This window comes from Podarcis tiliguerta (genome assembly GCF_965153285.1).
Source record: "Podarcis tiliguerta genome assembly, chromosome: 16".
NCBI classification, from domain to species: Eukaryota; Metazoa; Chordata; class Lepidosauria; order Squamata; family Lacertidae; genus Podarcis; species Podarcis tiliguerta.
Window position 1 is genome coordinate 35,712,403 of NC_139549.1, and position 15,062 is coordinate 35,727,464.

The following is a 15,062-nucleotide window of genomic DNA, read 5'->3' on the forward strand; positions in this document are numbered from 1 at the left end:
TCAGTTTCAGTTTATTAGTTAATTTTTTTCAGCACCAGGCAAATGTGTTTCTGTTCTCCCAGGCATTTTGAGTACTAGTATCTTGTAGTACATGGATCTTTTTCTGAAAGACACTGGTTATCGTGCCCAGGTGTGGGGCTTTGCAGAGGTATTTACTTATTATGCATAATTAGTGTATGAATACTTTATTTTAATTTTAATTTTAGAATACAGTGGCACCTCGGGTTACAGACCCTTCAGGTTACAGACTCCGCTAACCCAGAAATAATACCTCGAGTTAAGAACTTTGCTTCAGGATGAGAACAGAAATCATGCGGTGGCGGTGCAACGGCAACAGGAGGCCCCATTAGCTAAAGTGGTACCTCAGGTTAAGAATAGTTTCAGGTTAAGAACGGACCTCCAGAATGAATTAAGTTCTTAACTCAAGGCACCACCATACAGTACAAAATACAACTTTTGTTAAGTCACACTGGATTGTAGTCAACTAAATTCTACTCCAATTCAGCCCCCTGAAATAAATGGGCATGACTTGGTTTATTAATTTCAGTAGGTCAACTCTATGTAGAATTTAGACTTGGGGATAGTGACAAAAGAAATTCTAATAATCATGATTAAAGGGCTTTTCTTTACCTGAATGAAGCTTGCTCATGAGTTTCGGTGGGTGTTTCTTTGCTGGGAACCAGCTGCCAATTGCAGCTTCACTACTGGTGTATACTGAGCAAACACATACAAGCACAACCTTCACACAATAGACCAAAAGGTAAAGGACCCCTGGACGGTTAAGGCCAAAGACTATGGGGTTGCGGCGCTCAATTCACTTTCAGGCTGAGGGAGCTGGTGTTTGTCCACAGACAGCTTTCCGGGTCTTGTGGCCAGCATGACTTTATCACTTCTGGTGCAAAGGAATACCGTGACAGAAACCGAAGCGCACAGAAACGCAGTTAACCTTCCCGCTGCACCAGTACCTATTTATCTGCTTGCACTAGTGTGCTTTTGAACTGCAAGTTGGCAGGAGCTGGGACAGAGCAACGGGAGCTCACCCCGTCACAGATATTTGAACCGCCAACCTTCCAATCAGCAAGCCCAAGAGGCTCAGTGGTTTAGACCACAGTAAATGGTGCTTCCATGCAATCTGGTTTCCGTCAGTGTTCCATTGCATATTTAATATAAAAACTGAGGTCATTTTTCAGTAGAAATACAGTCATCTTTAAGCTTCCTGATCTGGGATTAATCTTTTAACTCCAAGCTGCTACATGGGACTACCTGCTCCCTGCCAAAAAAGTTTCCACTTTTGCACCTCTCATTTTCCTACCCCTAGCAACTGGCAATTCTGGATTGAGTCGTTAGCAATTTCACTCCTCTGATGCTGCAGATGAGATTGTTGTAAATCACATGCCTGTCTGGGACAAGCCTGGGAAAGGTAGAATGTCTTATCTCTTCCGCTGCAGGTACTATTACAATGTACTTTCGCTTTTAACACAAATTACTGCCGTTATGAATTGGCACTAGGCTTAATTTTGCCTAACCTAGCCTTTAATTATATTATAATTGTTTCATTACCATTTAACACCAATGTTTACATTTCTCTCTGCAAACCCACAGACAGTACACCTTCATAGCTTACAAAAGTTCATGCCAAAGAAATGTGACAGTGCTTCAGGTGCCACAAGGCTTCTAAAATGGTTTTCCTGGTTCTATTATTGTATGTCCACTTTTAAGGCTTGCAGCCTTTTTGATATACCATTAAACTACAATGGGCACTTTCCCCCTATATACACAAAAACCTACGGCTGTCATTGAACAGTCACTGTTGGATTTGTAGTGCCGTATCTTTTGCAGGAAAGGGACGCGGGTGGTGCTGTGGGTTAAAGCCTCAGCACCTAGGACTTGCCGATCGAAAGGTTGGCGGTTCGAATCCCCGCGGTGGGGTGCGCTCCCGTCGCTCGGTCCCAGTGTCTGCCAACCTAGCAGTTCGAAAGCACCCCCGGGTGCAAGTAGATAAATAGGTAAACGGCGTTCCGTGTGCTGCGCTGGCTCGCCAGATGCAGCTTGTCAAGCTGGCCACGTGACCCGGAAGTGTCTTCGGACAGCGCTGGCCCCTGGCCTCTTAAGTGAGATGGGGGCACAACCCTAGAGTCTGGCAAGACTGGCCCAAACGGGCAGGGGTACCTTTACCTTTTTATCTTTTGCAGGAAGCCAGGGCAGGGAAGGAAAAGATTCTGAAATGGCAGCTTTCAACAAGAGCGGAGGTTTGAATTAAGCAAGACCCAGAACTGTGAGGATATGAGGCAGGTCCAGAGAGATGAGAGAATATGGGAGGGGCTTGAAGAAGAAGAAGAGTTTGGATTTGATATCCCACCTTTCACTCCCTTTAAGGAGTCTCAAAGCAGCTAACATTCTCCTTTCCCTTCCTCCCCCACAACAAACAAACACTTTTTGAGTGGGGCTGAGAGACTTCAGAGAAGTGTGACTGGCCCAAGGTCACCCAGCAGCTGCATGTGGAGGAGCGGAGACGCGAACCCGGTTCCCCAGATTACGAGACTACCACTCTTAACCACTACACCACACTGGCTGTGAGGATATATGCACCCTCCCCCCAAAAAATTTTTTTACAGTACCATCCCACATTGTATTTCATTTCTGATACCATGTGTTGCCTTCAACATGAAGTTCCTAATTCAAAGCACTTTATAAAGTATGTTTTATTCACAAGCAAACAGTCATGTAAGTACATTCACCTACTGAAGTTCAACCTTCTCTAGCTGAACAAGCGGACAGGCCTGCTCCTAATTCTAGTCATCTTAAGATATATATAGAAGCATGGGGAGGGGTGAGCAAAGGGGGCTGCAGAATAGGGCAAGGCATGTAAATGGTGACCTATGTGCAAGGGGAAATTGAAAAGGGTCTAAGCAGAAGGGTAGAGGGGGGAAAGGGGGCAAAGTGAAAATGGGACTGCAAAGGGGGCTGCAAAATAGCAGGAGGCATGGGAATGGAGTTGAGGGCAAGGGCGTGAAAGGGTCTGAACAGGAGAGGTGGCTTCACTAATTGGGCAGGTGAAAAGGGTGCTTAGCAGTTGCAACATGTTGGATCAGGAAGATGCAGGTTACCATATAGGTTGTTTGTGTGCAGAGGGGTGCACAAAAGGAGAGTTGTGACATAGGGGAGGTGCTTAAACCAGTTGCAGTGGGGATGTGAAACAAGTTTCCAAAATGGGAGTTGGGGAGGTAAAAAGCGAAAGTAGTTGCATGGAGTGGGAAGGGAAAGATCTAGTGGGTTAATATGGTGGAAATGGTAGGGGGTGGCAAGCAGAGGCACAGCCCCTAGCATCCCAGTATTTTTGTTAAAGCAAACCTACTCTTATCAAAGGCTACAAGCCAGAAAGAAGACTTCCTCATTTGTTGAAGTTACAATTTCTTCCACTACATTTCAATAGATCTGTTTTAAGTTGAATTTCTTAGGATCTGGGCCAACTGACAGAACCTCTCCCATTCTAAGATTGTCCGGAGATACGATTTTGGCAGCTTGGAAGGCTATAGCTTATTTAGTAGCAACTATAGCACTAAAACCCTGCACCACACCAATTGCGGGAACAGAGTATGGCTGAGATGCAAGAGTAGAGCTACTCTAATTACTCAACATGACTAAGATAGGCCCATCAATTTCAATGGATGTACTTCGAATAAGGTACCGTATTTTTTGCTCTATAAGACTCACTTTTTCCCTCCTAAAAAGGGGAAATGTGTGTGCGTCTTATGGAGTGAATGCAGGCTGCGCAGCTATCCCAGAAGCCAGAACAGCAAGAGGGATTGCTGCTTTCACTGCGCAGCAATCCCTCTTGCTGTTCTGGCTTCTGAGATTCAGAATGTTTTTTTTCTTGTTTCCCCCCTCCAAAAACTAGGTGCGTCTTGTGGTCTGGTGCATCTTATAGAGCGAAAAATACGGTAGGTTGGTTGAATACTTTCTGTTGAAACTCCCTAGCTGAAGAACTGGTATTATCCACACCATGTACTTTGCAATCACATTAATGTACAACCAGAGTATTTAGTCTTCTGAGACTCTTTCTTGCAGTGTTCATTCTACATGCTCTCCTTTTACTGTACTTATTGCCAATATAGGATCTCTCTCATTACATGGTTTATAAAAATTTAAGAGCCTAAACACTGGTGTTTCCTTTTTCCAGCGTTTCTCCTTCCCATGACTTCTCTTGCTTTGGGCCCAGCCTCACCAGCACAGAAACAAAGTAGCTAGCAAAACACCATGGACAGTTGAAAAATTGCAAATAGCTTCTATGCAGGGAGGAATTTTATTCAGAAGTGAGCTGCTAGAGAGGTAAGCCTTTTGCTCACCTGACACAACTCTATGACCTGGAAAGCAAACTTCCATAGGCACTTAGTGTCTGAAGGGAAGCTTCCATATACACTGTGGCAGAGTAAATTGTTAGCACCCCACCTTCCCAGCACACAACAATGAAAACTGCCCACACACTACACAACTGGTTAACATGCACAGCACTTTATGATGCTTTAGTATTACACTTTATTTGGCCAGTCTCTCCTAACTTGTACAAAGGAAAGTGAACTGGAATAAAATCCCATAAAACTTGATTTCAGTTAATTTGCTAAAAAATATATAGTACAGTATTGCCTATCTGCAGCCCAGTGAGGGAAACAGATGTGCAAGTGACGAAACTGTTTCCTACTGCATGCCTTTACAGTGCTATGGACAAATCTCCAAAAGGCAGACCTAACTGATTAGGCCCAATGCTGCAATTTCAATTCAACCCCAACACAATCCAATTGTCTTAAATCAAAGTACGGCAGCTCTTCCAGAATGTGAATTTACTCTGACTGCTAGCCAGAGCACTTGGCCTGTTTAGGGTTAAAAGTGTTTTTACTCTGCCCCGATTTGCTTGAAGCTTTGAGGACTCTGAATAACTATTCTTAAATTCATGAAGAGTCACTTGCTTGGATATTTGAAATACAACTTTATTATGGTCTAAAGAAAAAGGAATGGGAATGACAGTAACAAACAAGATTTACCACTGAATACTGTGATGCGACTGCAGCAGTCAGATTCGAAACTCAAAATGGGGAGTAAATTGCAGTCCAAAACAGCTAAATATGCAGGTCCAAAATGAAGGAATTTTTTTTAACTGCCACATTCACTCCAAAGCCCATTCTCTCTTTCAGCATTTCAAAGATTAAAGCACATGTTCTGCTCAGCTAGAATAATAAAGTGGCAAACACGCTGCACCACTGACATCACAGGACAGTTGCCTATAAAACTAGACTTCTGACGCTGGGCTCCAGCTTCACTCCCTCACAGATCATCATCTTCATCTGGCAGTGCAGTGGTCTGAGCAATCTGGAATGGGGGGGAGAGGGAAAACAAGTTTAGTAACATTCTAAAGTCAATGGCAACAACAAGCAGATCGCGATCTCAAGTCCTTTTATGAGCTCATTTACCTGTAAATCTTGCTCATACTGTGCTGCCAATGCTGGATCCATAACGACCTCTGGTGGTGCAAGAGCAGGCATGGCAACGAATTCCAAGTTGGGGTCTCCAATTAGCTTTCTTGCCAGCCAAAGAAAGGGTTTCTCAAAATTATAGTTACTCTTGGCTGAGATATCGTAGTACTGGAGGAAAAGAGAGATTACGCATTTAGAAACAAACCAGAGGGGAATCAGTGCCCATATGTTGTTGCAGAAACAAAGTTCTGCAGCAGCTTAAAGCACAAACTGTTTAACTGTGGAACAAGCCTGCAGATTCATGAAGAGTTTTCCTCAACGGGCAAATAAGCCCAATGATTTCTCTCCCACTACAAGGTGGAAAATTAACATTGCATAGAACCTCAGAAGACTTGCGCACTATCACCACTAGGCCTGGGTTTGAGGGCCAGAGTGGAATGGCACTTTCACCTGGCGGTGTATCATGGATGTGCCTGCCTGCACCTGACTCCCTCTGCCGCCAGCGCCTGGCACGCATAGGCTGTAGCTTGTTCCTCCCTCTGCTTTTCAACATGGCAATGTATCACTGTATCGTAATGTTTGACTGGCGATACATCACAATGCTGAAAAGCTGACATAGCCCAGCCCTAATTACCACTTAATCCCATTCTGAATGTTGGAGCCCTCTTGTAGACATTCATGTATGGTACAATGCTTTTAGTCCCAATAATTTTCTGTGTCCATGTGGTACAATTTCCCTCTAGTCCTATCTGTGTGCATAAACATACACCCAGCTGTGAAGTCTTGAGATGTCCTTGATGCAACTAGTTGACAAAAGTAGAATTATCTTCCAATGAATCTTCCTTTTACATACTAATCATCAGAAGGAATTTAGAAGTAGACTTCATTATCTAAACTTTTCTAAAGCAAGCAGCTGAGAAATGTAATGTGAACTAAGAAACCAAAATTACAGAGGACGTGGCTCCTTTACTTCTTCCCAAAACAAGTGACACACCACCCTACTGCTTTTGTCTTCCCATCTTAACTATTATCTTTAGCAGGAGAACTTTCTCTTACCTGCAGGTTCTTCTTCCTGTGAAAGACAATCGACTTTGCTTTGACTTTCCTGTCCTTGATATCCACTTTGTTGCCACACAAAACTATGGGGATATTCTCACACACCCGTACCAGATCTCTATGCCAGTTGGGTACGTTCTTGTATGTAACTCTTGATGTTACATCAAACATTATGATGGCACATTGAGCTAAAAAGTTGAAATGATTTGTAGTTAATTAACAGGGATCAAACTCACACAATGTACAGCTATCCAAACTCAAAATCTACTATTTTACAGGGGCTCCTTTAACAAACCCACCAACCCTTGATGTGTTACCTCAAAAACTAACCTTAGCAGCTGTGTTTTTATGATTAAAGAGCCCACAACCCAACATTTCAAAATAAGGCATGAAGATGGCAAAAAACCACTGCTTAAGTTGATTTACTTTCTGATGTCTTCCAATGAAAGTCCTGCACAACTGTGATAATCTAAAACATGTTTATAACACATTGGTGCAGACCAAGCCTTCACAAGCAGCTGCCAGTGATTACATTGGCAGATGCCCTTCAAAAAGCCAAATTAAAACTAGAGGTTGCTGCAATTAAATTACAGACATTTCACACTCTGGTCAGGTAGCAAAAATGTGCTTTGCACAGTTAATCAGTCAAAATAGCTGTGCAGACAACTTACCTTGGATGTAGTAGCCATCTCGCAGACCTCCAAATTTCTCCTGTCCAGCTGTGTCCCATACATTAAATTTAATAGGACCTCTGTTAGTGTGGAACACCAGAGGATGAACTTCAACACCCAGAGTAGCTGCAATTACATAAAATATCTGTTGGAACATTGCATGTATAAGTGCATATTCTAATTGAAATATTGACCTGTAGGCTATCAGCAAGTGTGACAAAACATGAGGAAAATATGATCCTTCACTTACGTGAGAGTTATTCACCTTCATCTGTTGAATAAGACTGACCATCATAAACCACTTGCCCAAAACAATGGGATGTTTTTTATCTTGTCAACAAAAGATCTAAGATGCCTGTGATGTTGCCTTTAAAGACCTCCATTTAAATAAGGGATGGAGAAACCTGAGGTTCTCCAGAAGTTGCTGGGCTCTACCTCAAGGCTGGGGCTGATGCAACTTGCAGTCCAGTATTAGGTTCATCAGCCCTGATCTACAGCTTTACATTTTTCATTGCATGATCAGGTACCTTCTTTTCCCTAGAACCAATTTATTTTGCCTACCGCCCTCCCCTCTTCCAACATCAATCAGCTGACAAAGGAGAAAAAATCCAATTGTGTTACAAATTCAGATGCCCCCTTAACTTATAGTGTTAAGTCACACAACTGTAAATGCTCCAAAAAGCTTGTAATTACAAAAAACACATTACCACTTTATTTTACTGAAATCTACTTTGCAAAAAAAGCGACCAAAGTAAAAGGTACATAGGTAAAGGATTACATATCACTAATATAGCAGCATAATAGAATAAGGAAGACATTTGACATACCTACATACTTCTTCTCAAATTCACCAGTCAAGTGACGTTTTACAAATGTTGTTTTACCAGTACCACCGTCACCAACCAAAACAAGCTGTTGAAATACAAATTTAAAGAATTCAAGATACTTTTGTACTGCAACTACATCCTAGGTTAACTTCTAGCAACAATGGAAGTATTTCTCCAACTAGACAGGTATAGAGGTTAGAGTTTTAGGCCAGGGCTGGGGAAATCAGAGTTCAAATCCCCACACAGCCATGAAGTTAACTGGCTGGCCTTAGGCCAGTAATTCTCTCACAACCTAACTTTCCACAAAAGGATTGTTGTGGAGGGTGGGTGGGGGTAATTAGGGGGAACCAAATATGGCACCTTGACCTGCTAGAAATAAAGAATGTAAAACAAATGTATCAAGTACTGGGTTTAAGAGAGCTAATTTACATTAAACCACTTTAAAACTGAAATACACTGCATCAACTGCAGCCAAGAGCTTATTTCATTTCATTATTAAATTTATATACTGCCCTTCATTCAAAAATCATTGGTATACAACATAAAGATTCAAAATGAAAACACAAAATACGTAACATAGTAACAAAAAAACCCCAATAACCTCCTTTCCACAAACACATTTAAAAGGTCATAGATTGTTTTTATCAGTCAAAGGCCTGGCTGAAGAACATTTTCTTTTCTTATTTTTTTTATTCAATTGTTATGCAAATATAAATGAAACAAAGTATGAAAACATTTCAATTGAATACAAAAAAGAAAACAAACAGAAAAAAAGAGAAAAAAAGACAAAGAAAACAGAGCAAATGCAAAAAGTAAGAACATAAGTATAATACAATGTAACTTTAATAGACAGCCCAGAATGTCATTTCTCTACCGAGATGCTGACCCTTATGGGGTGAATCTCTATCATACTTTTGGGTTTTTTTTACTTCCATTGACCTCATGGTGGTTCATTTCTTATAACTAAAGCAATTTCTCTGTATTTCAATATATTCCTCATCTTGGTATAAGGAGACATTTTCCTACTTACAGGTTTATTCTAAACACAACCAAATCTTGGTTGCTGAACTGTGACTTGATAGGTAGGTATTTAGGCATTCCTATTCCTTCTGGACTATTTTATTTGACTTGTTCCTTAATGCTTCAGTCAACTTAGCAAGTTCCAAGTACTCGCTCAGCTTCTGTAGCCAATCTTCTCTAGTTGGTATATGGCCACCCTTCCAGTACTTGGCTATTAGTACCCTAGCCGCAGTCAGTGAATAGAAAAATAATTTTAATCTTTCTTTTGGGATATTGTCAGTTAGAATCCCAAGAAGGAATGATTCTGGGTTTTTGTGAAATGTGATTTTTAGTATTTTTTTCATTTCCTCGTAGATTGTGTCCCAGAATTTTTTCATTTTTGGGCACGACCACAACATATGAAAGGTTCCCACATTTTCATCTGGTATTTAAAGATATGTAAGTAGGGCACCAAGCGAACCTCCTGGGGAGAGCATTCCACAAGCAGGCAGCCACTGTAGAAAAGGCCCATTCTCACACTGCCACCTAGTCCAGGTCAGTTCTTATTGGGAGATGTGGTCCTTGATGTATTGTGGTCCTGAGCAGTTTAAGGCTTTATAGGTTACTCCCACAAAACATCTACACACTGGCACATGTCCATTCTACCAGACTTTATAGGACTAATTCAGAGTAAGTGGCATATAGCTGCCATGTAAAATGTCCATAACCATAACCAATGCCACTTCAACCAGGCTTAAAATCTATAACCTACCCATCTTCAAGATGAGTAGAAAACCGAACAGATGACAAAATGTTCTTTTTGCACATTGCCTGGGATAGAAGAGGAAGGCAATACACAGGTGCTGGCCCTCCAGGATTTATTTCAGAGGAAAATGTACATGGCTTACATTCAGCCTAGTGCCTATATACTGCATAGACTAGTTGGACTAGTAGAGGATTAAAAATTAATTTACACTTTTAAGCATCTATCTATGGGAGTCTGCAAAAACTACGAAGGGTGATAAATAATTGTAACCTAAATAATTTTTAACCAATGTGACTGGTCCATAGGTATTGGCAGACCACTTAAGGACTTTCTGGCCTGCTGTAACAATTGTCATACTGTGCTAAGTGTTGTATAGTTTTTAATTGTATTTTGAAAACACACCATGTACCACCTGAACAAAGCTCAGGGACCACTAGTAATTGGTAGATCAGAATTTGGGAACTTCTGCTCTAGAGCAAATTAGGGGGCACTGGGGGGAGAAGTAGGAGAGTCCTTTCAGGTCTACTTGTTATTGCTCAACAATGGAAGGAAACTTCTAAAATACTGTATCAAGAGAGGCTTGGGTTAATAACACCTGGAACTTTGCTCTGTCAGAACACCTCACAAATCATCAGTGACTAATCAAAGGTATCTCCAAAAAAAGATATTTTAATGCCACCATCATTACAGAGGTGTCTGTAAAGGGGATATATTGATTGAAAATGTATTGTAACAGTCGAATAAATGTGTTTTGGGGGGGGGGTGTGAAAAAAGTCTACTTGTGAGGTGTTGGATGTCCATACTTTTTCCAAGATGTGAAATGTAGCGATCTGTACAAATTTGTACAATCACTTCCCTGACTGAGCTATTAATTCAACCAAAAGGCAAGATAGTACTTCATGCATCTGAGACTATACTGCCCTTGGATCTCTACTTTTAAAGGCTTACAGATAACTCAGCCATGGAATCATAATAAGTGGAAAGTAGTTTTTTTAATTGAACATGTGACGTTAGAAAGAAATTGCACAAGTCACACATTATGCCACAAAAAGCGCTGAAGGAAGCACAGGAATTGCTATTGAAAGCATACAACACAATTTACTGTATATGGCTCACTGTAAAATGCAAAAAAATCTAAAAAGTCCCAAATATCCATAACTCTGTCTACCTATTTAATTATGTCCCCACATTTTAATTGGTTAACTTAATCAAATTGTAATTTGTACAGCCCTGGTAGAAAAGTTGAGCATCAAGTCTTTTCTTGAATAAATAATGTAATCAAAACCTATGGAAACAAAGAAGACAGACACCCAAGCCTCCAATCCTATACACATTTAAATGAGAGTTAAATCCAATTGAACTTAATGGACCTTTTTCTAAGTAAGCATGCAGAATTGCATCTCCCACATATCCGATCCCAAACAAACCTAGGAGACTTTTAAAATTTACAAGGTCCATTTTTTTTTTATCGACCTTAAGCAAGCAGCTCTCATAAGCCTTCTCAACCGAGTGGGGGTTAAAAAACAAATAATCCTAACAAAACGACCCACCAGGCATGTAGCCTAATGAACATCCCTGTGGGTTTTCATCAGCCTAACAAAGGAAGCTCCCAAGCTAGTATCTAGGCGCTAGTATCACAAGTCGTTTTAAAGAAGTGGTTTCTTTTAAAGAGAAAGCAAGAAAATAAGTGTGGGTGTCCCGGCCTCCCACCTTACCTTAAACTGCACTTGCGGTTCTCCTTGCGGGGCGGCCATGCTGCTGCGTCTACTGAGAGAGAGAAAGGCCCGATTAAGGTTAAAAAGGAAGAAAAGAAAAAAACTCCCGTGCTGCGCTCATCTGCCCACGCCGCCCAAAAGGCGCGTGGCTCGCTCTCCATCCGGGTCAGGGAGGAAGCAGTAAATGGCGGCCAAAGGGGTTTTTTGTGTGTGTGCGCGCGCGCGCGTTTCTTTCCCCGCCCTCCATGCTCTCCCTCTCACCCCCCCATCCCCCCCCCTTAGGATGGCTCAGCAGAATTCAGAAACTGCATTAAATGGGGGGGGGGGGAGTTGCTAATGGCGTGGGCAGGAGGAGGAAGCAATATTTTAGAATATAATCCAAGACACCCCCCCCAAAAAAAAAACATATCCAAGGCCTTCTACCTTTTATCTATTTTCTACGTTCCCAAACCAGCATGCATCGCATATACGCACATATATATATATTGTTAAGGATTTAACTCGGAAGGAATTGGGGGGGGGGCTCCCTCTCGTTTCTCCCCCTCCCCCCGCGCGACGACCCTCCCATCATGTCTCCCCCCCCCCCGGAATCCCCGTCCCCGCGCACTCACTCTCGCCCTCGAGCCGGTGAGGGGGGGGGCGGAATGCGGTTCTCTCTCTCTCTCTCTCTCCCTTTCAACGGCCTCCCCTCCAAACCGCCGTTCCGCGCCTCGCCTCCCGACTAACGGCGCGAGGAGGGGAAGGGACCGCGAGGGATTGTGACGCGGGCGCGCGACGGAGCGCGTGCGTCCGCGTCCCCGCCGTTCCCCTCCCCCCCCCACGCCGTCGCCGCATCCCGACCCCTCCCCTCCTCCCCCACCGCCGGCGTGAGGTAAATCCTGGGCCTCTCTCCTCAAGAGCCACGCGAGGAGGCCCGGGAGCTTCGAAGGCCTCAAAGGCCGCTGCCTCGGGGAGGCCGCCTTGCCGTCTCGGCGGAGAGGCCGCCGCTTCGTTCCTCATCGATCTCTCGCTCTCTCTCCCCTACACCCCCTTAACCGCCGTCCATTACCTTCTCGATGCGTCTCTCCGCTCTTTCTCTTCCGCCGCCTCCTCCTCTGGTTTCTTTCTTTCTTTCCGTGTGTGTGTGTGTGTTTAAACTGGGCGGGCGGCTGAGGAAGAAGATGGCGGAAGCGCGGCGGTTCAAATAGCCGTAAAAAGAACGAGGCAAAGGCGGGCTCGGCTCTCTGGGTGGGTTGGGAAAGGCGGGCGGGAGGGCCTGCGTGCGCGCGCACGGCGGGAGACGCGGCGACGTCGGGGCAGCACGCAACCAGCCTAGAGCGCCGGGGGCGGGGCCGCGTTGTCACGTGGGAGAGGGTTGAAACGCGCCGCGCGGGGAGTCGCGTGGGGCTTGCGCGCATGCGCGGCCCCGTCACGAAGGCCGCCCGTAGCCTGGAAGTACACTTTTTTTCCTGGGCGCGCGTGCGCAGTAAGGCACGCAAGGCGCCCGCTGCTGAGCCTCGAGTGAGGGATAGTGGCGGGAAAGCCTTGTTTTCCTTCTTTCCCGTCCCTCTTTTTTCCCCTCCTCCCTCCGTCTTTTCCACAGAGTTACGCGCTCCTGCGCTCGGGGCGCCCCTTTCTGTTACTCACTTCCAGGGCCGGGAGCCCGTCCATGAGGCAGAGCCAGCCGCCTCAGCTGTGCTCACCTCAGAAGAGGAGCCTGCCTTCTCCCACACACGCAGCTCCTGTCCCTTGTGGGCCGCATTTTAAATTATTATTACATTTATAGCCCGCCTTTATCTTCCAATGAACCCAATGGTTCTCCTCCCCATTTCATCCTACCTGTGAGGTGGGTTAGACTAGACATGGGTAGGCAAACTAAGGCCCAGGGGCCGCATCTGGCCCAGTCGCCTTTTAAATCCGGCCCCCAGACGTTCTGGAAATCAGTGTGTTTTTGCATGAGTAGATTGTGTCCTTTTATTGTGTCTTGTCACTTCTGAGGTCAGTTTTGCTCTCTCCTTCTGGGGACACAGATGGCGCTGTGGTTTAACCTCTCCTGGTCTGCCCCACAGAGGACCTTAAGGTCCATGAATAACCATAGTTTACAGCTCCTGGGCCCTAAGGAAGTCAGATTATCCTCCACCAGGGCCAGGGCCTTCTCAGTGATGGCTCCGACCTGGTGGAATGCTCTGTCTCATGAGACTGGGGCCCTGCAGGATTTAACCTGCTTCTGCCAGGCCTGTAAGACAGAGCTATTCCGCCTGGCCTTTAATTTGAATTCAGCCTGATCTTGTATTTCTCTTCTCTTCCCTCCCCCTCTCCTTTTATGAAGATTACCCACTCTGGGACCCCACAGCTAATTCTCGCTGGCCCAAGTAGGACTAATTCAACCAGGTAGCCCTGGTGACTATCTAATGTTTATTGGATAGATTTCCCCCAAATTGATTTTGATCTTTGAATTTTATTGTTATTCATGCTTTTATATTGTATTTTATGTTGCTTCTATGTTGTATTACAATTAAGTGTTTTAAATTTGTTGTTAGCTGCCCTGAGCCCAGTTTTCTGAACCGGGAAGGGCGGGGTATAAATAAAATAAAATAAAATAATTATTATTTAAAATGCATCTCTGGGTTATTTGTGGGGCCTGCCTGGTGTTTTTACATGAGTAGAATGTGTGTTTTTATTTAAAATGCTTCTCTGGGTTATTTGTGGGTTATAGGAATTCATATTTTTTCCCAAAATATAGTCCGGCCCCCCACAAGGTCTGAGGGACAGTGGACCGGCCCCCTGCTGAAAAGGTTTGCTGACCCCTGGGCTAATAGTGACTGGCCCAAGGCTGAGTGGGCATTCAAACCCTGCTGTCCAAGGTCCTAGTCCAAATGCTAACGTGTCACACCACACTTAACAACTAAACATTACGCTTCTTAACAGCTAAATGTTAATTAACGTTTATTGGAATCAAAACACATTTTCTCATGGCTATACCGGGGGAACTGTAGTGTTGGAATGGACCCCACCCCCCATCTAGTCCATGCCTCTACCCCTGCAATGCAAGAATAGTAGCTGAAGAATCCCTGACTGCCAGGGCCGGCCCCGTTTTTGGCACCTGAGGCGAACCACAAAATGGCGCACGCACACACACTCTTCTAGGGAAGAAGGGATGAGTGAAGATCTATATCAGGAACAAGGGTAAGAGGAGACCAGCAGCACCCCCTGAGGCTGCTGCAGAGGTGGCATTGGTGGGGCTGCTGAGCAGGTGTCGCACAGCAGCGGGCAATGCATTCCTTGGAGGCTGGATCTGCTGGGCACTTGCCTCATGGGTGGTCTGGCCTTGCTGACAGTTGGTCATCCAACCTCTCTTTAAAAAGCCAAGGGAGGGGAGCCCACCATCTTCAGAGGTAGTCACTGTTTAGGGAAGCTTTTAATGTTTGATTCATTACTGTATTTTAATATATTGTTGGAAGCCGCCCGGAGTGGCTGGGGAAGCCCAGCCAGATGGGCGGGGTATAAATAATAAATTATTATTATCCCTCGGGCCCTCGAAGGATTCATGGTATCTTCTCTCTCCAGCTCCGAGAAAAGAA

General features: G+C 44.3%; 1 protein-coding gene and 1 long non-coding RNA gene across 5 annotated transcripts; both read right to left on the minus strand.

The window, feature by feature from the left end:
* Positions 1–1,515: 1,515 nt before the first annotated feature.
* LOC310666908 lies at positions 1,516–3,492 on the minus strand. The gene is made up of 3 exons (XR_014506091.1): positions 2,567–3,492; positions 2,158–2,322; positions 1,516–1,807 (listed from the first exon to the last, which is right to left on the minus strand). It is a non-coding gene; the product is annotated as an uncharacterized lncRNA (long non-coding RNA).
* A 1,472-nt stretch (positions 3,493–4,964) lies between these two features.
* On the minus strand, positions 4,965–12,845 carry RAN (RAN, member RAS oncogene family). Of its 4 annotated transcripts, none has more exons than XM_083416352.1 (7): positions 12,551–12,845; positions 11,503–11,554; positions 8,023–8,107; positions 7,196–7,321; positions 6,525–6,712; positions 5,466–5,636; positions 4,965–5,364 (listed from the first exon to the last, which is right to left on the minus strand). In XM_083416352.1, the coding sequence occupies exons 2-7, from the start codon at positions 11,539–11,541 to the stop codon at positions 5,320–5,322; spliced, it is 654 nt and encodes a 217-aa protein (XP_083272478.1). In that variant the 5' UTR covers positions 11,542–11,554; positions 12,551–12,845; the 3' UTR covers positions 4,965–5,319. The 4 variants fall into 4 exon arrangements, with proteins under 4 accessions (XP_083272478.1, XP_083272479.1, XP_083272480.1 ...); XM_083416353.1 differs by having other exon boundaries at positions 11,503–11,551; positions 12,551–12,785; XM_083416354.1 differs by lacking the exon at positions 12,551–12,845 and adding an exon at positions 12,114–12,319.
* Between the last annotated feature and the right edge of the window lie 2,217 nt (positions 12,846–15,062).

Bases quoted from the DNA above. Each gene is read 5' to 3' on its own strand.
- RAN (XM_083416352.1), bottom strand. From the start codon at position 11,541: ATGGCCGCCCCGCAAGGAGAACCGCAAGTGCAGTTTAAG. The intron at 7,322-8,022 runs GTATGTCAAATG...ATGTAATTGCAG, and splicing joins ATTTGAGAAGAAGTATGTAG to CTACTCTGGGTGTTGAAGTT. The intron at 5,365-5,465 runs GTAAATGAGCTC...CCCCCATTCCAG, and splicing joins AGTATGAGCAAGATTTACAG to ATTGCTCAGACCACTGCACT.